This window comes from Cydia pomonella, chromosome 2 (assembly GCF_033807575.1).
Source record: "Cydia pomonella isolate Wapato2018A chromosome 2, ilCydPomo1, whole genome shotgun sequence".
In the NCBI taxonomy this organism is placed as follows: domain Eukaryota; kingdom Metazoa; phylum Arthropoda; class Insecta; order Lepidoptera; family Tortricidae; genus Cydia; species Cydia pomonella.
In genome coordinates, this window is record NC_084704.1 from 6,729,821 (window position 1) to 6,747,019 (window position 17,199).

The following is a 17,199-nucleotide window of genomic DNA, read 5'->3' on the forward strand; positions in this document are numbered from 1 at the left end:
TCGGGCATCAAACAAGCTCTCGGACCGGTACCCAAGAAGACTGCACCTATCAAAGAAGCGGACGGCTCTGTAATTACCGATATCTCCCGTCAACTAGAACGTTGGGTAGAACATTATACAGGTCTCTATTCTTGTCCAGTCAATATCCAGCTAGAGGCTGCTCAGAGCATGCCCAAACTAGCAACTTGGACAGAATTAGATTCCTTGCTCACTATAGAGGAGTTCGTCACGGCAGTTAAGCAGCTTAAGGGCGGCAAGAGTCCCGGCAACGATGGAACACAGGCTGAACTAATAAAACTCGAGTGCATGACGCCTGTTCTGCATAATCTGCTTTGTAAATGCTGTGAAGCGGGACACATTCCTCAGGATATGCGCGATGCCAATATCATCACATTGTACAAAGGGAAAGGAGATCGCGGTGATTGTAACAACTACCGCGGCATTTCCCTTTTGAGTATAGTTGGCAAGTTGTTTGGACGTGTAGTACTCGGGAGACTCCAAAAACTTGCAAATCGTGTATATCCGGAGTCACAATGTGGTTTCCGTCCCCGGCGTTCCACTGTAGATATGGTTTTCTCACTTCGTCAGCTACAGGAAAAGTGTAGAGAGCAGAACACACCTCTGTTTGTCGCCTTCGTAGATCTCAATAAGGCTTTTGACACTGTCAGCAGAGAGGGACTATATAGGGCACTTGAGAATATTGGATGTCCACCTAAACTTTTCCATCTAGTCAAATCCTTTCATGATGACATGAAAGGCACTGTGGTTTATGACAGCAAAATATCCCAGCAATTTGAAATGAGGAGGGGTGTACGCCAAGGCTGCGTTTTGGCACCCACACTGTTTGGTATTTTCTTCTCACTACTTTTAAAGGCTGCTTTTAGTAATAACCAACAGGGGGTGCATTTGCATACAAGAAACGACGGGAAGTTATACAACATCTCTCTCCTCAAATCAGCAAAACACCGCGAGGACTTCTTCGTCGACAGTCTCTTGTTTGCTGACGATGCGGCTTTTGTGGCAAACTCTGCAGCTGATTTACAAAACATCATGGACAGGTTTTCCCGGGCATGCACTTTGTTCTCCATGTCCATCAATGCCAAAAAGACAGTCGTATTAGTGCAGGGCAGTGCGGAAACACCCAGAATACTGGTGGATGGCACCGCTCTGGAAGTCGTCAATAAGTTTTGCTACCTTGGGTCGACTGTGTCAAACAATCTCTCGCTTGATGCAGAGATCGATATTCGTATTGGCAAAGCAGCGACCATGTTCGGGAGGCTACGTTCAAGGGTATGGTGTAACAAACACCTCACTGTTAGAACCAAGATGATAGTATACCAGACTTGCGTTCTAAGTATACTCTTGTACGGAGCAGAAACCTGGACGACGTATGCAAAACAGGAGCGACGGCTCAACACTTTTCACATGCGCTGTCTACGCAACATTTTAGGCATAACTTGGCAGGACAAAGTGACAAATCAGAGGGTTCTTGAAAAAGCGCAGCTGCCCAGTCTTACCGCTCTTCTCAAACAGAGACGCTTGCGGTGGCTGGGGCATGTGCACCAGATGGAATCCTCTAGAATACCTCGACGTGTCTTGCTTGGTGCAGTTGCGTATGCTAAAAGGAACGTTGGAAGACCGATGCTGCGCTTTAAAGACTGTGTTAAGCGAGACATGTCAGCATTTGAAATCGACCACCATGCCTGGGAAACTTTAGCTGAAGACCGTGATGAATGGCGCAAGCGTGTTGTGGAGGGGAGAAAGCTATGCGACCAATCCTGGTTTACTACGTTAGATAGCAGAAGGTGTCGCAGAAAGCAAATCGGGACTGGAACCTCAGGTGGCATGAGCTTTTTCTGCCAAAAATGTGGGAGGTCGTGCCGCTCACGCATCGGCCTCCACAGTCACCAAACCCGTTGTCTAAACAGCAATGCTTAAATCGTCTGCAATAGACGCAAAGGCCTGTGATGATCAGTAGCCATACCTAAGTCGCCCTCCTATTTATTTTAGTGTAATTTATTTATCATAACATAAAGTCTGTGTAAGATACTGGGAGGTAGGTTAACAAATCTTGGATAGATTACCTTAACTGTACTGCCTTCCGCAGCAAATGGTGAGTAAGAATTAGATCTACAAAGCTCAGGGGCCCTATTCGACATTCTAAAGCTGTATTATCCCTGGATATTACAAGCTTTTTATTAACTTGCAATGTACCTATGTATGTGTGTAGGTACGGGGCAAATCATGCAAGTTAAATTTGACCAACTTCTTCTTGGTTTCCGATGAAGCAAAAAATTTTTATACATATGTAAGGCGGGTGACAATGCAATATTATAGTACCAGCTGATCTGATGATGGAGATAGGAGGCGGGCAAAGGAACTCTGTGATAAAACAACGCAACCTAATTGTGTTTGGTGTTTTTAGAATTGGCTCGATAAGTATTAGTTGCCTATGGAAAGAAAAGTACAGTCCAGATAAAAGCTTGTACCAAAAATGAAATGTTTTCCATAAACTTATTTTATCATGTGTATGTACTTGGAGTTTTCTATAGCAGTTTGTCTATCACTAGACTCACCACGAAGGAGTAAAGTCGCATATTTATATGTAAATGTAATATTTACTTTTATTTGTATAGTTACCTGGCGGATTAAGCGCAATCTTTCAAGTTAAATCCCCACTAAATCCATGCTACAAAATGTAGTTATTATTCTAAACATTAGCTGCACTATTGAAAGATTATGTAAATGTACCGACTTCCTGTTCCACTGCGAGATACAACTTGATCTAATTCAACAGCACCTCCACTTGCATATTGATGCGTTGCATATTTCTGCAGCAATGCGTTTGGTATGCAAAACACAGGATTAGTTTGTGTTAGTTTTATGTGACTGGCGTGTCATTGTGGGTTGAATATCGATTTGCTTGATGTAATAACAACAATTGCAATTGTTCAAGCGTCACATTTAAGATAGACAACAAACATAATGATAGACTATCCACTCACATGCTTCATATTTTAGTGCAATGTCCGCAAAACATCTTTTTTAGTGACCGAAAAGACCGATGCGAGTGCGGCATACTTTGCCACAGAGCTGGCAAGGGAAGTTCGCGACGGACCTACGGTACCTTTTTTCCCTTTTGTGGGAAAAGCAAGTGAGTGGCTATAAAGTATGGATCTTAGCGTCCATTATGGGTCACTGGATAAAGTAGGTAAACGTAACAAACCTAAAGCAAGCAGGTAAGCAGATAATAGGAATGATGACTTATGTTGATTTATATAAAAAATTCTAGTTAAATAAATAGAACATGAGCAGTTTATCACATAAATTGTACACTAACGAAATATATGATTATAAAAAAATACAAGAGTTATTTTATTTATTTATTGTTAACTTACAAAATGAAAAGAAGATGATATCTTTCGATTTATTACATTTTATTGAAAAATAAATAGCAATTGTATAAGTTTGTAAACCCGATATTTCACCGTCACAATAGCAATTTTCTTACGTCAAGTGACGTCACGATCGCTTACCATTTTCTTTATATGCGTTGTGTTGTCAGATTTTGACTGTGGTTTCTGAATTTTGTCTTGAATAAAATGGGGTCCCATAAAGGCATATTTGATCCTCAAAAACCGGATCGACTTCTTCTTTATCTTCCTCGCGTTGTCCTGGCATTTTGCCATGGCTAACGGGAGCCTGGAGATCCCCTTGGCAACACAGCAAAAAAGCCGCATCGACTATTCTCAAGAAACAATTTTGTCATCTAGTCTTTTATATATACAATACTAACGAAAACCTTCACACTAATTTCGGATTATTAAACCTGCTTTAAATTCCGCCTGTATATACTGTAAGTTTTGTTTGTTTATATATAACCTACCCCTGTATGTTATTAGATCGGGTCCTTAATTAATGAAACAACGTAGCTTTCCAATCCCTTGATAAGTATGCTTGTGTAAAAAATACCTACATGTCGATCCCATTACGCCCGTTAATATTCACAACTGAATAAATTGGATTTCATTTTGGGCGTCGTTAATCCGATTCAATTTCATTTGTATTTAGTAAAGTATCAATTGGCATTTAAATTGTAAATTAACATTTATAGTAGTCCGTTTTTTGTAGAAAATTAGTAATCTTTGTTGTACTGATAGGTATGCAAATGATGAACTGATAGGTGTGGGGGAGACCTAGGAGAGTTGAAACCAATTTTACTTTTTTGATCATAACTCTGTTGTTGTATTAGAAGTTAGATTTGCTATATCCATATGATCTGACAGCAAATTTTGTAACAATTTATTATCCAGAATAGAAATACGACATTGAACTTAGAAACTATTTAAATCATTGTTTAGAGTATCAATTCAGTCTGTTTAAACTCTCCTAAGGCAGTGTCTTACCTGAGCGAATAACTCGCGAACACGTGAATTCAATCCTTCGATACCTATGGAAGTGTCCTATGTGGGCGATCTCCGAATGCCCTTGGGCCGCCGCGCCGCACCGCGCCGCACCGAGTCGCATTCGCGAGTCATCGCCCACGTAAGCCGCGCTGTCATACAGGTGCTGAGGAAAGTTGACACACATCTATAATTTATAAATGCAAACAAGTGTCAATGAAACATTTTGTTCTTTCCCTTTAAGCTGTTTATAGTTTTAAAATACAAATTGCGTAAGCTTAACCTGAAAATATGCTGTTTTAATTAATATTTGTTTCGAGAAAACTAGTTGTTGTATTTTTTAAAAGCTTTTCTGTGCTAAAATGAAATTGAAAAATATTATTTCATCATTCTGATATGAACAGCCTCTGGCAAATATAAACAAAAAAATGACGAGGCGAGTTACAAAAAGGTGTTTCAATCTTATATTATTCAGATTTGTACACTTCATTGCACTTTTAATTATAAAACATGTACTTTACTTAAAAACGTTGATAAGTCCAAATATATAATAAAAAGCAATAATTGAACGCTACAAACATACTTACAGTAAAAAATGCCAAAACTGAGTAGATATGGTTCTGAACAAATGACGAGAAACTTATTTTTAGCAATATGTTGGTCCTAAGTACTGTAAATCTGAGGCTAAGACACGTATTATGGAGTTGGTTAGAATAGAAAATGCGCCATTTTTGTCTTGGTGGTCATACTCGTAGCGGCAATAGTTGGCGAGATATAGACGCTGTGTCAACTTACCTTTGTGTCAACTTAACTCGGTCTCCCCTATTCTTAGAAATTTGTTTAATGGTCAATGTGGAGCAGACCGTCTATAGGAGAAGACCGTCTGCAAGCTCTTATGTTGCTTTTAATTCTTGCATTTGTACACATACTCCACTAACAAAAGATCGGTAGAGCATAAGGAGTGAAGGTCTTCCTTTTTGACTATCTGCGCGATAAATACGAAAAAAAAATTAAATTGTTCATTATAATATTTTTTACAAACAGATTACTTAGTTTAATCTACATTCTTATCGATCGAAAGTTCTTACCCTATGACGCTCTTCCCAGCAAACAATTTTATATTCGGGTCGTCCCCACATTGACCACATTGATTTTTACTTGCACAACTTAATTAACACATTCTGCGGTGAAAGTAAAAGTTTTGTTACAGACGGTTGAAATGAAATCAATTACTTAATCCTATCAGCTCCCGGATTTGCCTTTAAGCACGTAGGCGACTCTAATCTCATAAAGCCAATCAGCTCAGGTTCAAAGTTCAGAATGTATTTTATTTACCTTCACCTACGTTCTTTTTTTTTCAGAAAAACCTATTAATTGATTGTAGGTAGTTACATGTTTAAGTACATATGCAAGTACTTGTTGCGCAAATGACGTATTTGGATTAACAGTGTCTTTGATTACCGAGATAGTTGCTCGTGAAATAAAACTTTGTAATTGTATTATATCGCGTAGAATAAATTAAAAATACATCCCGACGTTTTTAACCATTTACAGCGTTCGCAGTCAACCGGTGAACATACATATATGTACCATATAATCCGATTACATAGTTTTATTTCATGTATTTGAATTAATCAAAAATGTTCCTGCGCACTTCGTTGGACTAATAAGAAACCAAAAGCGCGATAGCGTAGGTCGACGAAATTTGAAAAATCAGTCATGAATCAGTGCCATCGTATAAAAAATCGCTGATATATCACCTTATTTGCTTTTCAAAATTTCATGAAATGATTCACGAGCTAGGTACATTTTGAAAGACATGATTGACGGACGGAGAAACATCAAAGGCATTCGCATTCTATATGCATCACGGAACTATGATTAATTTCTAACCAATTTGGTTTTATCCTGACGATAAAGGCAATTTAACTACCGCTAATACGTTACATTTTGCGTAAAATGTGGATGTTGCAAATAGCAGACATCAATCTTATATTTGTTTTCATATAGCATATAATTGTATAAAGACGGTATCACTTGTTTAGCCAGGCATACAAATATTTATGTCGAAATAGCGCACTTCATAGATATATACGCTAGGTAATGTCAGTATGTCGAGCCTAATGAAATTCGATTTGCAGGTTTCGGTTTGTGGAATTTGACAAACCGAACGTAGACATTTTTTTCTGTGCCTTAAATGCAATTTTTCTGTCTAAGCATATTAAGCAGTATCTTAAAGTTGAGGTAACTCATTAACATTGTTATATAACATAGAGATGCATGTGTACAACATAAACTTTGGTTCTTCACCGTACTACCTTATTTTAAAGAAAAGATAGGTTACTTATTTCCAAGCACAAACTTTTTACTTCCGTTTGCTAGAACTTCTTAACAACTCCTTACTTCAATATAATGTAACAAAGTCAAATAATAAGGAACTTCCTTCACGAAATTATAACAAAGAGTTATCCTTTTTCAAAAAAGAATACTAAGATGCAGTTGCAACGTAGCATGTACGTGACACCAATTCCATGAAAAGTTTTGCTTTTAAGATGTATCCTAACAACCAGCGCAAAATTGGAAAAAAAAAACCTCATGAACAGCACTTTTACTTTATCTGCTAGGGTTGGCGCACACTTTCCTGTCATTGTTGATTAGTCAGCAAAAGTATCTGCCTCCCTGGAATATTTCCTCTTCTTAATGCGATGTATTATTTGTATTGTTTCTGTATTGTGGTGTACAATAATGAGTATTTGTATTCTATTGTATTGTACTGACTTTACACGAAGTTCAGCTAATATTGGCTTTTTTTTACTTTATTCCATACAAGAACATATACCTAATAGTCGTTCAATATTCATAATAGGTAAGTCAATTCAATAACAAAATCAGAATAACCACAAACCTCTGTATTTAGATTCATTATGAGCTAATTATTGTTGCGGTGTTCCTCAAAGTCCTCAAAGTCCTTTGTAGTCAATCAGACGTCTCTGCACGCGGATGTGGCGGAATCGACCGAAGCATTGTAGATTATCTATTACCTGCTGCTATTATTGTTCATAGAATTGAACTAACTTACAGGTTCCTACGCAGTTATCAATGTTAATATAATAATTAATTTATACATGAATAAATACAAAGTTCGCAATACTAAATTTATAAAAAAAAATCTACTTAAGTCTAGTCTCTGATAAGTAAGATGACTTTGTCTCTTTATTAAATCTTCGTGCTTTCATATATTTGAATCATACCTATACGATTTGTTACACAAATCGCATTGTGTCGCATTATAATAAGAGGTAATAATAAAACATACGTACCATAAAATTGCATGCCGTTTTATTAGGTTAGCATCCAATTTTTTTAATCACATAACCCAGTATTTAATCCATCGCTTTCACCCAACTGGGCTAGTCAGTTTATTTTAGATTCCGTCAACTTCCAATAGTTTTTACTACCTGGCGTTGCTGCCTCTGCGTGCGTCCCATGAAACGGGCAAGGGCAGTCTCCACCCGGTGTATCCCTTATATCTCAAAGTGTCAACAGGGTCTCTTCGTGTTGGCTTCGGCTCCACGCACGCCTCGTAAATGTCCGGAATAGCATTGTTCCTTGATGGGTAAAGTTATAAAATACAATTATGGTTACCGGTATTCTGAGTAAGCATATGTTAATTTGTATATGGGATGGTAGTAAAATTTATAATGAGTCGTTAAATATATTTACGTATTAATAATAATCGAAATCAATAACACATAATTTGACTATAATGACTAAACTAAACTATAAATAACACTAATTTTATAACATGAAAGTAACTTAACAAAGCTATAACATTAAAATAGATTTAATGTTATAGCTTAGTTAAAGCTTCATTAAAATCTACTTAACAAAAGTAAAATTAATACATTATTGAATTGAATTCTCGAAATTAGCGTAATTGAAATGAATAAAATTATCTACTGATTTACTAATGTCGACTACATGCAAACCGGTTTTTATAAAACGATACCGCGTGCTTTGCTCTTTTCACGATCCTACATAATTAACCGTAATGCAACCGCGTTCGTGATCTATACCCCTAGTGTAAATAAATTCGATTTCCAAACGTGACGTACGCGTTTGCGTTTAGTCTCATTTTGTATTGGATTTCGAAAGAGCGCGCCAAGCGGGACGTTTTGGAACCTCAAAATCCTATACAAAATTAGACTTAACGCAAACGCGTTCGTCACGTTATGATGTCGATCAAAGTTACACTAGGGGTACTGACTTCAGGCGTTTGCCGTTTTTCTTTAAACTGCAAAACTGGTGCTAGCTTGTGCGATTTTTAACTATGTATGTACTTAAGCACTCTGTGAATTTTAATATAACTAGACTGATATCTACAGTAGATGTATTGAAGGGATATCAGTCTAACAATGCCAACATTTATATAACATATCTATTATATGATTATACGAGTACAAGCTTTAGCACAAAATTTGTTATAATATTTTTTTTAATGTGGAATAATAATACTCGTACTCGTACTTATTGAAATGAGAAGGACCGATACGTTTTAAATAAAACTAAACCCTAGGCTGGTTTTATGCAGCAGTAATATAATTTTAAGTATAACTTTTATAGGATTTTGTTGTTAAAGAAAGATTACAGAAACTATATTTCAGCTCATAGAGTGTGTACGGTCTAAGATACAATGAACGTGGCGATAAACAATAGTGTTTACCGCAACGGTTTCTGTGTTTCAGAAACACGTGGAATTCTGTTTCTGAAACCGTGTTTCTAATGTTTATAGTGAATACACCGGTTTAGTCTAACCTCAACGGATGTCCAAATAGAGACACAGGGGATGTCACACTCAAGTCTTATGTATTCATGTTTGATACGACAACGCGGCGATGCATACTGATTATCGGAAGTCATTAACGCTGGATAACAAAGGGATCGGCTGTGTAAAACGGAGGGATATACTTGCATTACAAAGCGTTTGAGATCCCGTGCAGAGAGTGGTAGTGACAAAATATTCATAATTGTCTTTGCTTTTTTGTGGTCATTAAGATTTCTGTATTGAGATTAATTATTTAGAAATAACCAGCGAGTGCGTTGCAACACTTGCAAGTTCTCGTAACTTTTTATTGAATATGTTAAAACGGGTCACTCCCGTATTTTAAGTCAAAACCGCTGGACATGTTCCTGGCGACACTCCTCGGAACGGAGTGAAACATGTCGAGTATTTTCGACTTAAAATACGTGAGTGACCCGTTTTAACATATTTAATATATCTGTGTCTCACGGATGTTTTGTTATTAAAACGTTTTATTGTACTGTAATATTTTCGTTAGAAATAGGTGGAACACCAATCTTTCAAAAATAAGAAATTTGATAGTGATAAGTATTTGTATGTTTCCTGAAACAATTTTTATTTTAAATATGTTTAATTTAAAATGTTACGCTCGCATTATTTATCGTGTTTAAAAATCGCAACAATAATAGGCAGTATTGTTTTTAACGCCATAGTAGGTAGTGATTTTGCCATTTCTTTAGCAGAATAATTACAAATTTGGATTTACCTTACCAGGATTCGAACCCAGGACCATCGGCTTCATAGGCAGGGTCACTACCTAGTACTAGTCTAGACTTAAAAATATAGAAAAAACTTTTTTATTTATTTCTGCAATGACACCAATATCAAAATAAAATTTCTTTCTTTCATACAAAAGTTTACCAATTGGCATACTTTTGTATGAAAGTCTTGGTTTGATAGTTTTAAGATCATTTAAAAATGGAAAATGTTATTTTCTAATTTTGGTTCCTGTCTCAGGTTTTTTTCGTTTAAAGTCGAACAAAAACCGAATGGATATTATATGTTTACCTTTCTGTACAAACTATTGATTTATTGAAAACCCATCCGAGCAAAGTATTGTTCGCACAACTGCGTTACTGATGACGTTTTCACAAGAGCTACCCGTTACCCGTCAAAAAACTGATTGGTTAGTCAATTTTTGCTTGATGAATGAGCTAGCGACGCGACAGAAGCGGACCGAATGCGTAAACATCACTCTTGCTTTGAGCGTTCAGAACACAGATCATTTACCTACTAAATCAGGAGTATCCAAAATACGGCTCGTAAGCCTTTAATTTGTACGGCCACGGGCCATATAATCCGGCCCGCCAAGAAGAAACGACAAAGCCGAACGGCTGGCAATGGCCTTCGGGTTTGAAGTCATCTCCATTAAACTTATCATACAGGATTAAATTTGAACCACCAGCCATACTCTGCGTAGTGGCTTTATATGTCATACTGAACAACTTTTGTTATGGGACGAATGCCGAAATCTTGAAAATATTGGCTGAAATATCGGCTGAAGTGATGCCGCTGATTTCTACGGGACAGCAAACATTTTTTTCGCGATTTCGACATTGGTCCGGTCTGGTCCGGTCCGGTCATACGCAGAGTATGGCTGGTGGTTAAAATTTCACCCTGTATGATAAGTTTAATGGAGATGACTTCATCATTCTGTATAGGCCATGTTGCACTCAATACACATAAGCACACCCATTGCTTGACCATATATTGCATTTGTGTATATAGGTCCCGGAATAAAGACGGATTGCTGTAGTGTAAATTAAGCTTACTGTTGGATGCAGCTGACCAAGCTTCGTATCAGTTGGCAACTTTAAGGTAGTCTTCGTGTTATGCTCCATAATGGCTTGTGCAGTCCATGGGAGGTAATCAATGATTTGTGTTGAGCACAATGGTTTTGTTGTGGAGTGAATACTTTATCTAAGTGTTGAATAACGGGAGCACTGTATTATTAATTAACGAGAGTAGGGATTCCATTATGTTGTAATATTTGCTGAAATGTGGGATGAGTACCGGATTTACCGGAAATTCATGATTTCTGTTTTTTTCTCTTACTACATTTTACTTGTACAGTCGCTGACTTTAATTGTTGAGCTGTTTGAATGGCAATACTTAGACTTAACACATGAAATTTCATACCATTAGCATTGACAACCAAATTAGCTTGAACTCTAAATTAATGAAAATTAAAGTGTGTGACCGTACTAATTAAATTACCTACTCTTGGAACTTCAGTTTTTTTGTTCTAATTACTTTCTACAGTACATTTCTTGCATCCTAAATGAAGTAAAACTCATTTAATGGTGTGTAGTGTGTGCTGTGTGTGTACTACATATTATGCACACACATAAATGCGCAATAGGTACTATAGTTTTTAAGGCATTGTAACGTGTTATTTAATGCATCATACGTTTAACCTCGAATCTAGTTGTTTGGCTCAACGCTCAACCATACATGGCGACCCTGCCAGGATCGCGCCATGTGAGGTAAGTGTTAAAGGATAACTACTTCGGCTGGAATATAGGTTTAGTTGTTTGACCCAATTCGCTTATTAGGAATAAGAGAGTTGCATACTCGTGCGAACGCGCAATCAAAAATACTGAACTCGAAAATCTCTCTCTACTTTACCTAAAGGTTGACTGGTAGAAAATGCCTGATGGTATTAAGTCCGCCTTTTGTACTATAATATTTTCTTTTGTGTAATAAAGGTTAAATAAATAAATAGGTCTCCTAATTAACAATCGTGCGACACGGTCACGCTACTAAATACTAAATGTTTATTAATCTATTCGCGCGAACTTAGTTCGTACGAACGCGCGATCAAAGATAATTAATGTCGAATAAGTGTCCTACATTCGCTTATCGCGCGTCGCGCTGTCTGGGAGAGGATTGAGTGATGATCGTGTATTCGCGTTCTATTAGGAAACCCAGCGGCGGTATCATGGTTCCATTTTTATCACTTGTGACTATGCCCGTCTCTTTCGCGCTTACATACTTGTTAGAAAGTGACGGGTATGGTGACAAATGATAAAGAGCCTACCATCTTAATTTTTTTGTTATCGCGAGGCCACACGATGGTCGCATCGCTTACTAGCGCGATAACCGCGTAGTGGAGTTGTACTAGGACGATGCCGAAGGGACGGCTAAATATGATTAGAAGCTTTAGTAATGTGTCGTGTTTGTTCCAGTTGTGGTGTTATGCGCGAACCCCGGCACGGTCCGAGAGATCATGTTGGCAGCAGACGAACTAAACATGGTGTCGTCGGGCGAATACGTCTTCTTCAACATCGAGCTGTTTTCCAAGTACGTTTGAGATAACACAACTGTTATCATTACTTTCATTACATCGTTAAATTTTCATTATTGTAACGAGTTTTGGTTGGGACAGGCCAAATCCATATTCGACCTTTATAAATTAGCAAAAAAACTTACACGATGAGAAATAATTTTGAATATTTTTTTGTCTATGTGTCGTTTTCAATGTAAAGGTACCATATTTTCGGTTACGGTTTCCAAGAATTGCAAAATGATTCAAAATAGAAGATTTTTTTTTTCAAAATCATTGTCTAGAATATTAAAAATCATAATATATACATGACATGAGTGCTCAACTAAGAGGTTGATTTATTTTGGATCCTTAAGGGATCCGATTATACTAATAATTATGCTGATATCAGTATCTCGATACCGACAATAAGTTACTTTGAATAGACAACGACAAAATATACCAAAAAACAAAAAAAAAAAATTAACTAAATACATTCACTTTCGATATTTTTGCCAGTATGTTTTTTGTTACATCATGGCATTGCATGTTATTTCTGTAGTATTTTTACAAACTTTTATTTAGTTTCACCTGTCCCGTTGTCTGTAATCAAATCTTGCAAGTTGAATTTGACCCACTTCCCGGTTTCCAATGAAGCTGAAAATTTACATACATATGTAAGTCGGGTGACAATGCAATATTATGGTACTATCGAGCTTATCTGATGATGGAGACAAGAGGTGGCCACAGGAACTCTGTGATAAAATAACGCAACCTAATTGTTTTTGGGGTTTTTAGAACTGTCAGCGATAAAAGCTTGTACCAAAAATGAAATTTTTGCCAAAAACTTATTAAATAAGTGTTACCATTCGGACTCAAGTTGAATGAGTAAGTGTATTTGATTGATGTTACTTTTGTGTATTGTTCTTCAAAACTACTAATATCAATCAATCCAGCCGTCATTTACCTACTAGGAAACTTTTGCCTTTTACATTTGGCCCTCAGTGTATATTTTACCAGCAGTACTGGTGCTGGTACGGTCACGTCTGAAAATATCGATACAAAAATAGTGCCAAAGATATGTATACACGACTTAATTGCCCATATATTACGGTAGTGTATACATATTTTTGGTATATTTTCCGTATCGATATCTTCAGACGTGACTGTACTTGCATTTGTTGTTTGACTCTACTTAATAGACATGTCATTCATTAAAATCAATATGAAAATACATTTATTTACATTAACAATATACATAATGGATATAAATATACAGAGGATTACTATGACTAGCTTATAAAATAGGCTCTGGATGCATTGTACGAAGGATGCTGGCGGCATTTCCTCGTTGTATCGCAATACTGATACGTTGTGCGAGAAAACCGCCAGCTCTTCGGTCACCAGTTATGTCAAGCAGACGCTTCGCGATTTCTGCAAAAAACTTTCAACCTTTCAACGCCAATATACTCGTATCAAAATTACGTCAAACAAACCTGTTGTTACTTTTTATGAATTTTCATTTTATTTATATTTTTCGCGCATGTAACTCCTCTGGAGTTGCAGGCGTACATAGGCTACGGAGGCTGCTTACCATCAGGCGGGCCGTATGCTTGTTTGCCACCGACGTAATATAAAAAAAAAAAACCACGACGAATTTTGTACTTAATATGGTAAATAATGCCTGAGGTGTATTTATTACTGATAGGTACTAAATCATGAAGAATTTATAAAAATCACATAAGAAATAATTAAATGTAAAGAAAATACATCATATCGCCATATTCGACGTAGAAGACGTTTGAAACTTAGGTCACTATGAAATTCATATTGAATTATTTCGCGCGCAACTCTCGCTGATGCCTCCATTGATTTCCTCTGGGAGGTGGCCCGTAATTAAACTACCTGCAATATTTACCTGCTTTCGTTCCGAAACCCATTTAATTTTAATCGATTTTTAGGCTCATTAAAGCTAATAATTACGTCAAATAATTCACGCAATTTCGTATATTTTTTTATAACTTTGCTACTCTTGCTAAATATATACTTAGAAAATAATTTATTTCATATACAAGTTCATGTACATACCCAGAGCAAACACGTAGTATCAATGAATCAGTTCAACCACTTTCTCATCGAATCTGAAACTATCTCTAAAGCAGTGGTTCCCAAAGTTGACTGGGCTCCGACTCATAAAAAAAAAATGCATCTCATCTAAGACTCTTGGCGGTCTTATAAGGGAAGTAATACCACGTGATCGCCCATACAAAAAGAGAAAACGTTTTTCCACTTCTAAATATTTTCCATTTCTATTCTTTAGTATATTATTGACACAATAAAAAAACAGGTTTATAGGTTTTCCTTTTTTTTCTCAATTCGCAAAACATAAAATAAAAAAGCGAAACCTATAAAATAACATAAGATAAGATAATATGTATTCATTTAAAACTTATGCTAATTATTTTTTACAATGGTAATTATAGAATTTATAGTTAAACACTAGTACGTACGACATCAAAATCAAAGTGATTTGTTAAGATTTAGATAGTGGAAACCGCTTTGTCCCGAAATTAAATTTCATACAAACATTACCGTTACTTCATTAGATTCTAAAAGCTATTCTTCTCTCTTAAAAAGGGGCATAAAAGATTATTGGTAACGCTCAGATTTCCTACTAGTTTCAGGTCAGTAGTAGTTTCAGGGCCCACTCAATATTCGGTCGCGACAGTCGCGACCCATAGTTTGGGAAATGCTGCTCTAAAGTATAGATGTAACAACTACTAACATTAAGCTTTTAATGTGACAAGACATAAATTCCAGGCTCTAGGACTTTGTCTAAAGTTCTGTTCATAGTTCATAACTAATGACGATCAGGTTTGTTACGAAGCTTGATTATGTAATCGAGAAACGGTGATTCTTCTTAAGAGGATAGGCCACGGCCGCCCCGAAACCGCCTTTTTATACAAAAGTAGTCCTCATTTTCCTCTTTGGATAAAATAAATGAATATATAATATATTTTGACGACCTGTTTGGCCTAGTGGGTAGTGACCCTGCCTATGAAGCCGATGGTCCCGGGTTCATATCCTGGTAAGGGCATTTATTCGTGTGATCAGCATGGATATTTGTTCCTGAGTCATGGGTGTTTTCTATGTATTTAAGTATTTATAAATATTTATATAAGTATTAAGTGTATTTTTTATCTTTATTTATGTTAAATCTCCTAATGTAGTTTAAAATAATTATGTATAACATATTTTTAAATGTGACATCCTTAGGTTAGTTAGGATATTTATCAGTCTTTTGTCAAATGTTACTTTAAATTTCATTTTGAATGTTACGCAAGATTTAGGCTAAGTTTATTTTATTGTATACAATTTTGCATGATACTTGTACTTGTATCTTATAATAGCAAATAAAGAAACAAACGAAACAAACAATATATATCGTTGTCTAAGTACCCTCAACACAAAGCTTATTGAGCTTACTGTAGGACTTAGTTAATTTGTGTAATAATGTCCTATAATATTTATTTATTTTATTTATTTATAGGAAATTAACATTATGAAACATATTTTGACACAGTTTGTTGTATATCAAACACAGGTAGGCCCCTATGTTCGAATCTTTAGTTAGTTATTATAAAAGTTGCAAAAAATTTTTTAACTGAAATCTGTATTTTGCTTCTAATTTTTACACAAATAAATAGTCTATGAAAATCAAACATAGATGCGCCTATGTTTAATATACATCAAAATAATATTAAATAAAAAAATCCATTATGTCAATATCTAGAGAGAAAAATGGGGACGTTTTGTATGGAGAAGCGGCCGTGACCTATCCTTTTAAAATCTAGTATTAATTGTTTTTATTATAAATAAAAATAAACCTTAATATTACGATAAGTACATTTCAAAATTTTGTGATGTCAAGAATAATAACTCATAAAACATACTTCAACCAAGAGATTATAATTATTTGGTATTTTTATCGTTACATATTTTACAAGATTTATTGCAACAAACACTTTTTATAAGATGTATATTTCCCAAGTAGTGACGAGTTATAAATATAACAGATACGAACTTGGAACAAAATTAGATTTCCGCTAAGTGCTCTTGAAACATAGCTATACATATAAAATGAAAGATGTCCGGCGCATTTGTCCATTCGCTTCTTTCTTTATCATTCACTTATATAAGTACAATATTCTCCTGGCAAGAAGAAAAATAATACAGGAAACTCCTTACAATATTGCTGTGAAAATATGATCTTAGTTATAAATATAACAGATACGAATTGTGAACAAAATTAGATTCACGCTCAAGTGCTCTTAAAACATAGGTATACTTGTACCTATAAAATGAAATTGGACAGGCGCATGTGTCCCTTTACTGAATTCTAATTCTTTAGTAAATACTTATATCTCTGCTTTTGTGGACAATAGATGTACAATATTCTCCTGGCAAAAATATAAATACGATAGGTACAGGAAACTCCTTTCAATATTACGGATAATATGCTCTTAGTCGCAGGAAGATGCCCCGGCCTGCTAAAATCGTAATTGTGAAAGTTTAAATGGATATACTCGTAAATGACTTAGGAAATACTTACAGGAACACATAAAAATCAACAGATCTTATTTATATTCAGAGTACTACTTTGGTATTTA

General features: G+C 35.9%; 1 protein-coding gene across 2 annotated transcripts in view; it reads left to right on the forward strand.

Annotated features, from left to right (window-relative positions):
* Positions 1–17,199, forward strand: part of LOC133532507 (atrial natriuretic peptide receptor 1) — a 365,542-nt gene that overhangs the window by 279,338 nt on the left and 69,005 nt on the right. For both annotated transcript variants that reach the window (XM_061871235.1, XM_061871226.1), the window contains one exon: positions 12,453–12,567. In XM_061871235.1, the coding sequence (XP_061727219.1) occupies positions 12,453–12,567 (115 nt within the window). The remainder of the gene's footprint in view (positions 1–12,452; positions 12,568–17,199) is intronic.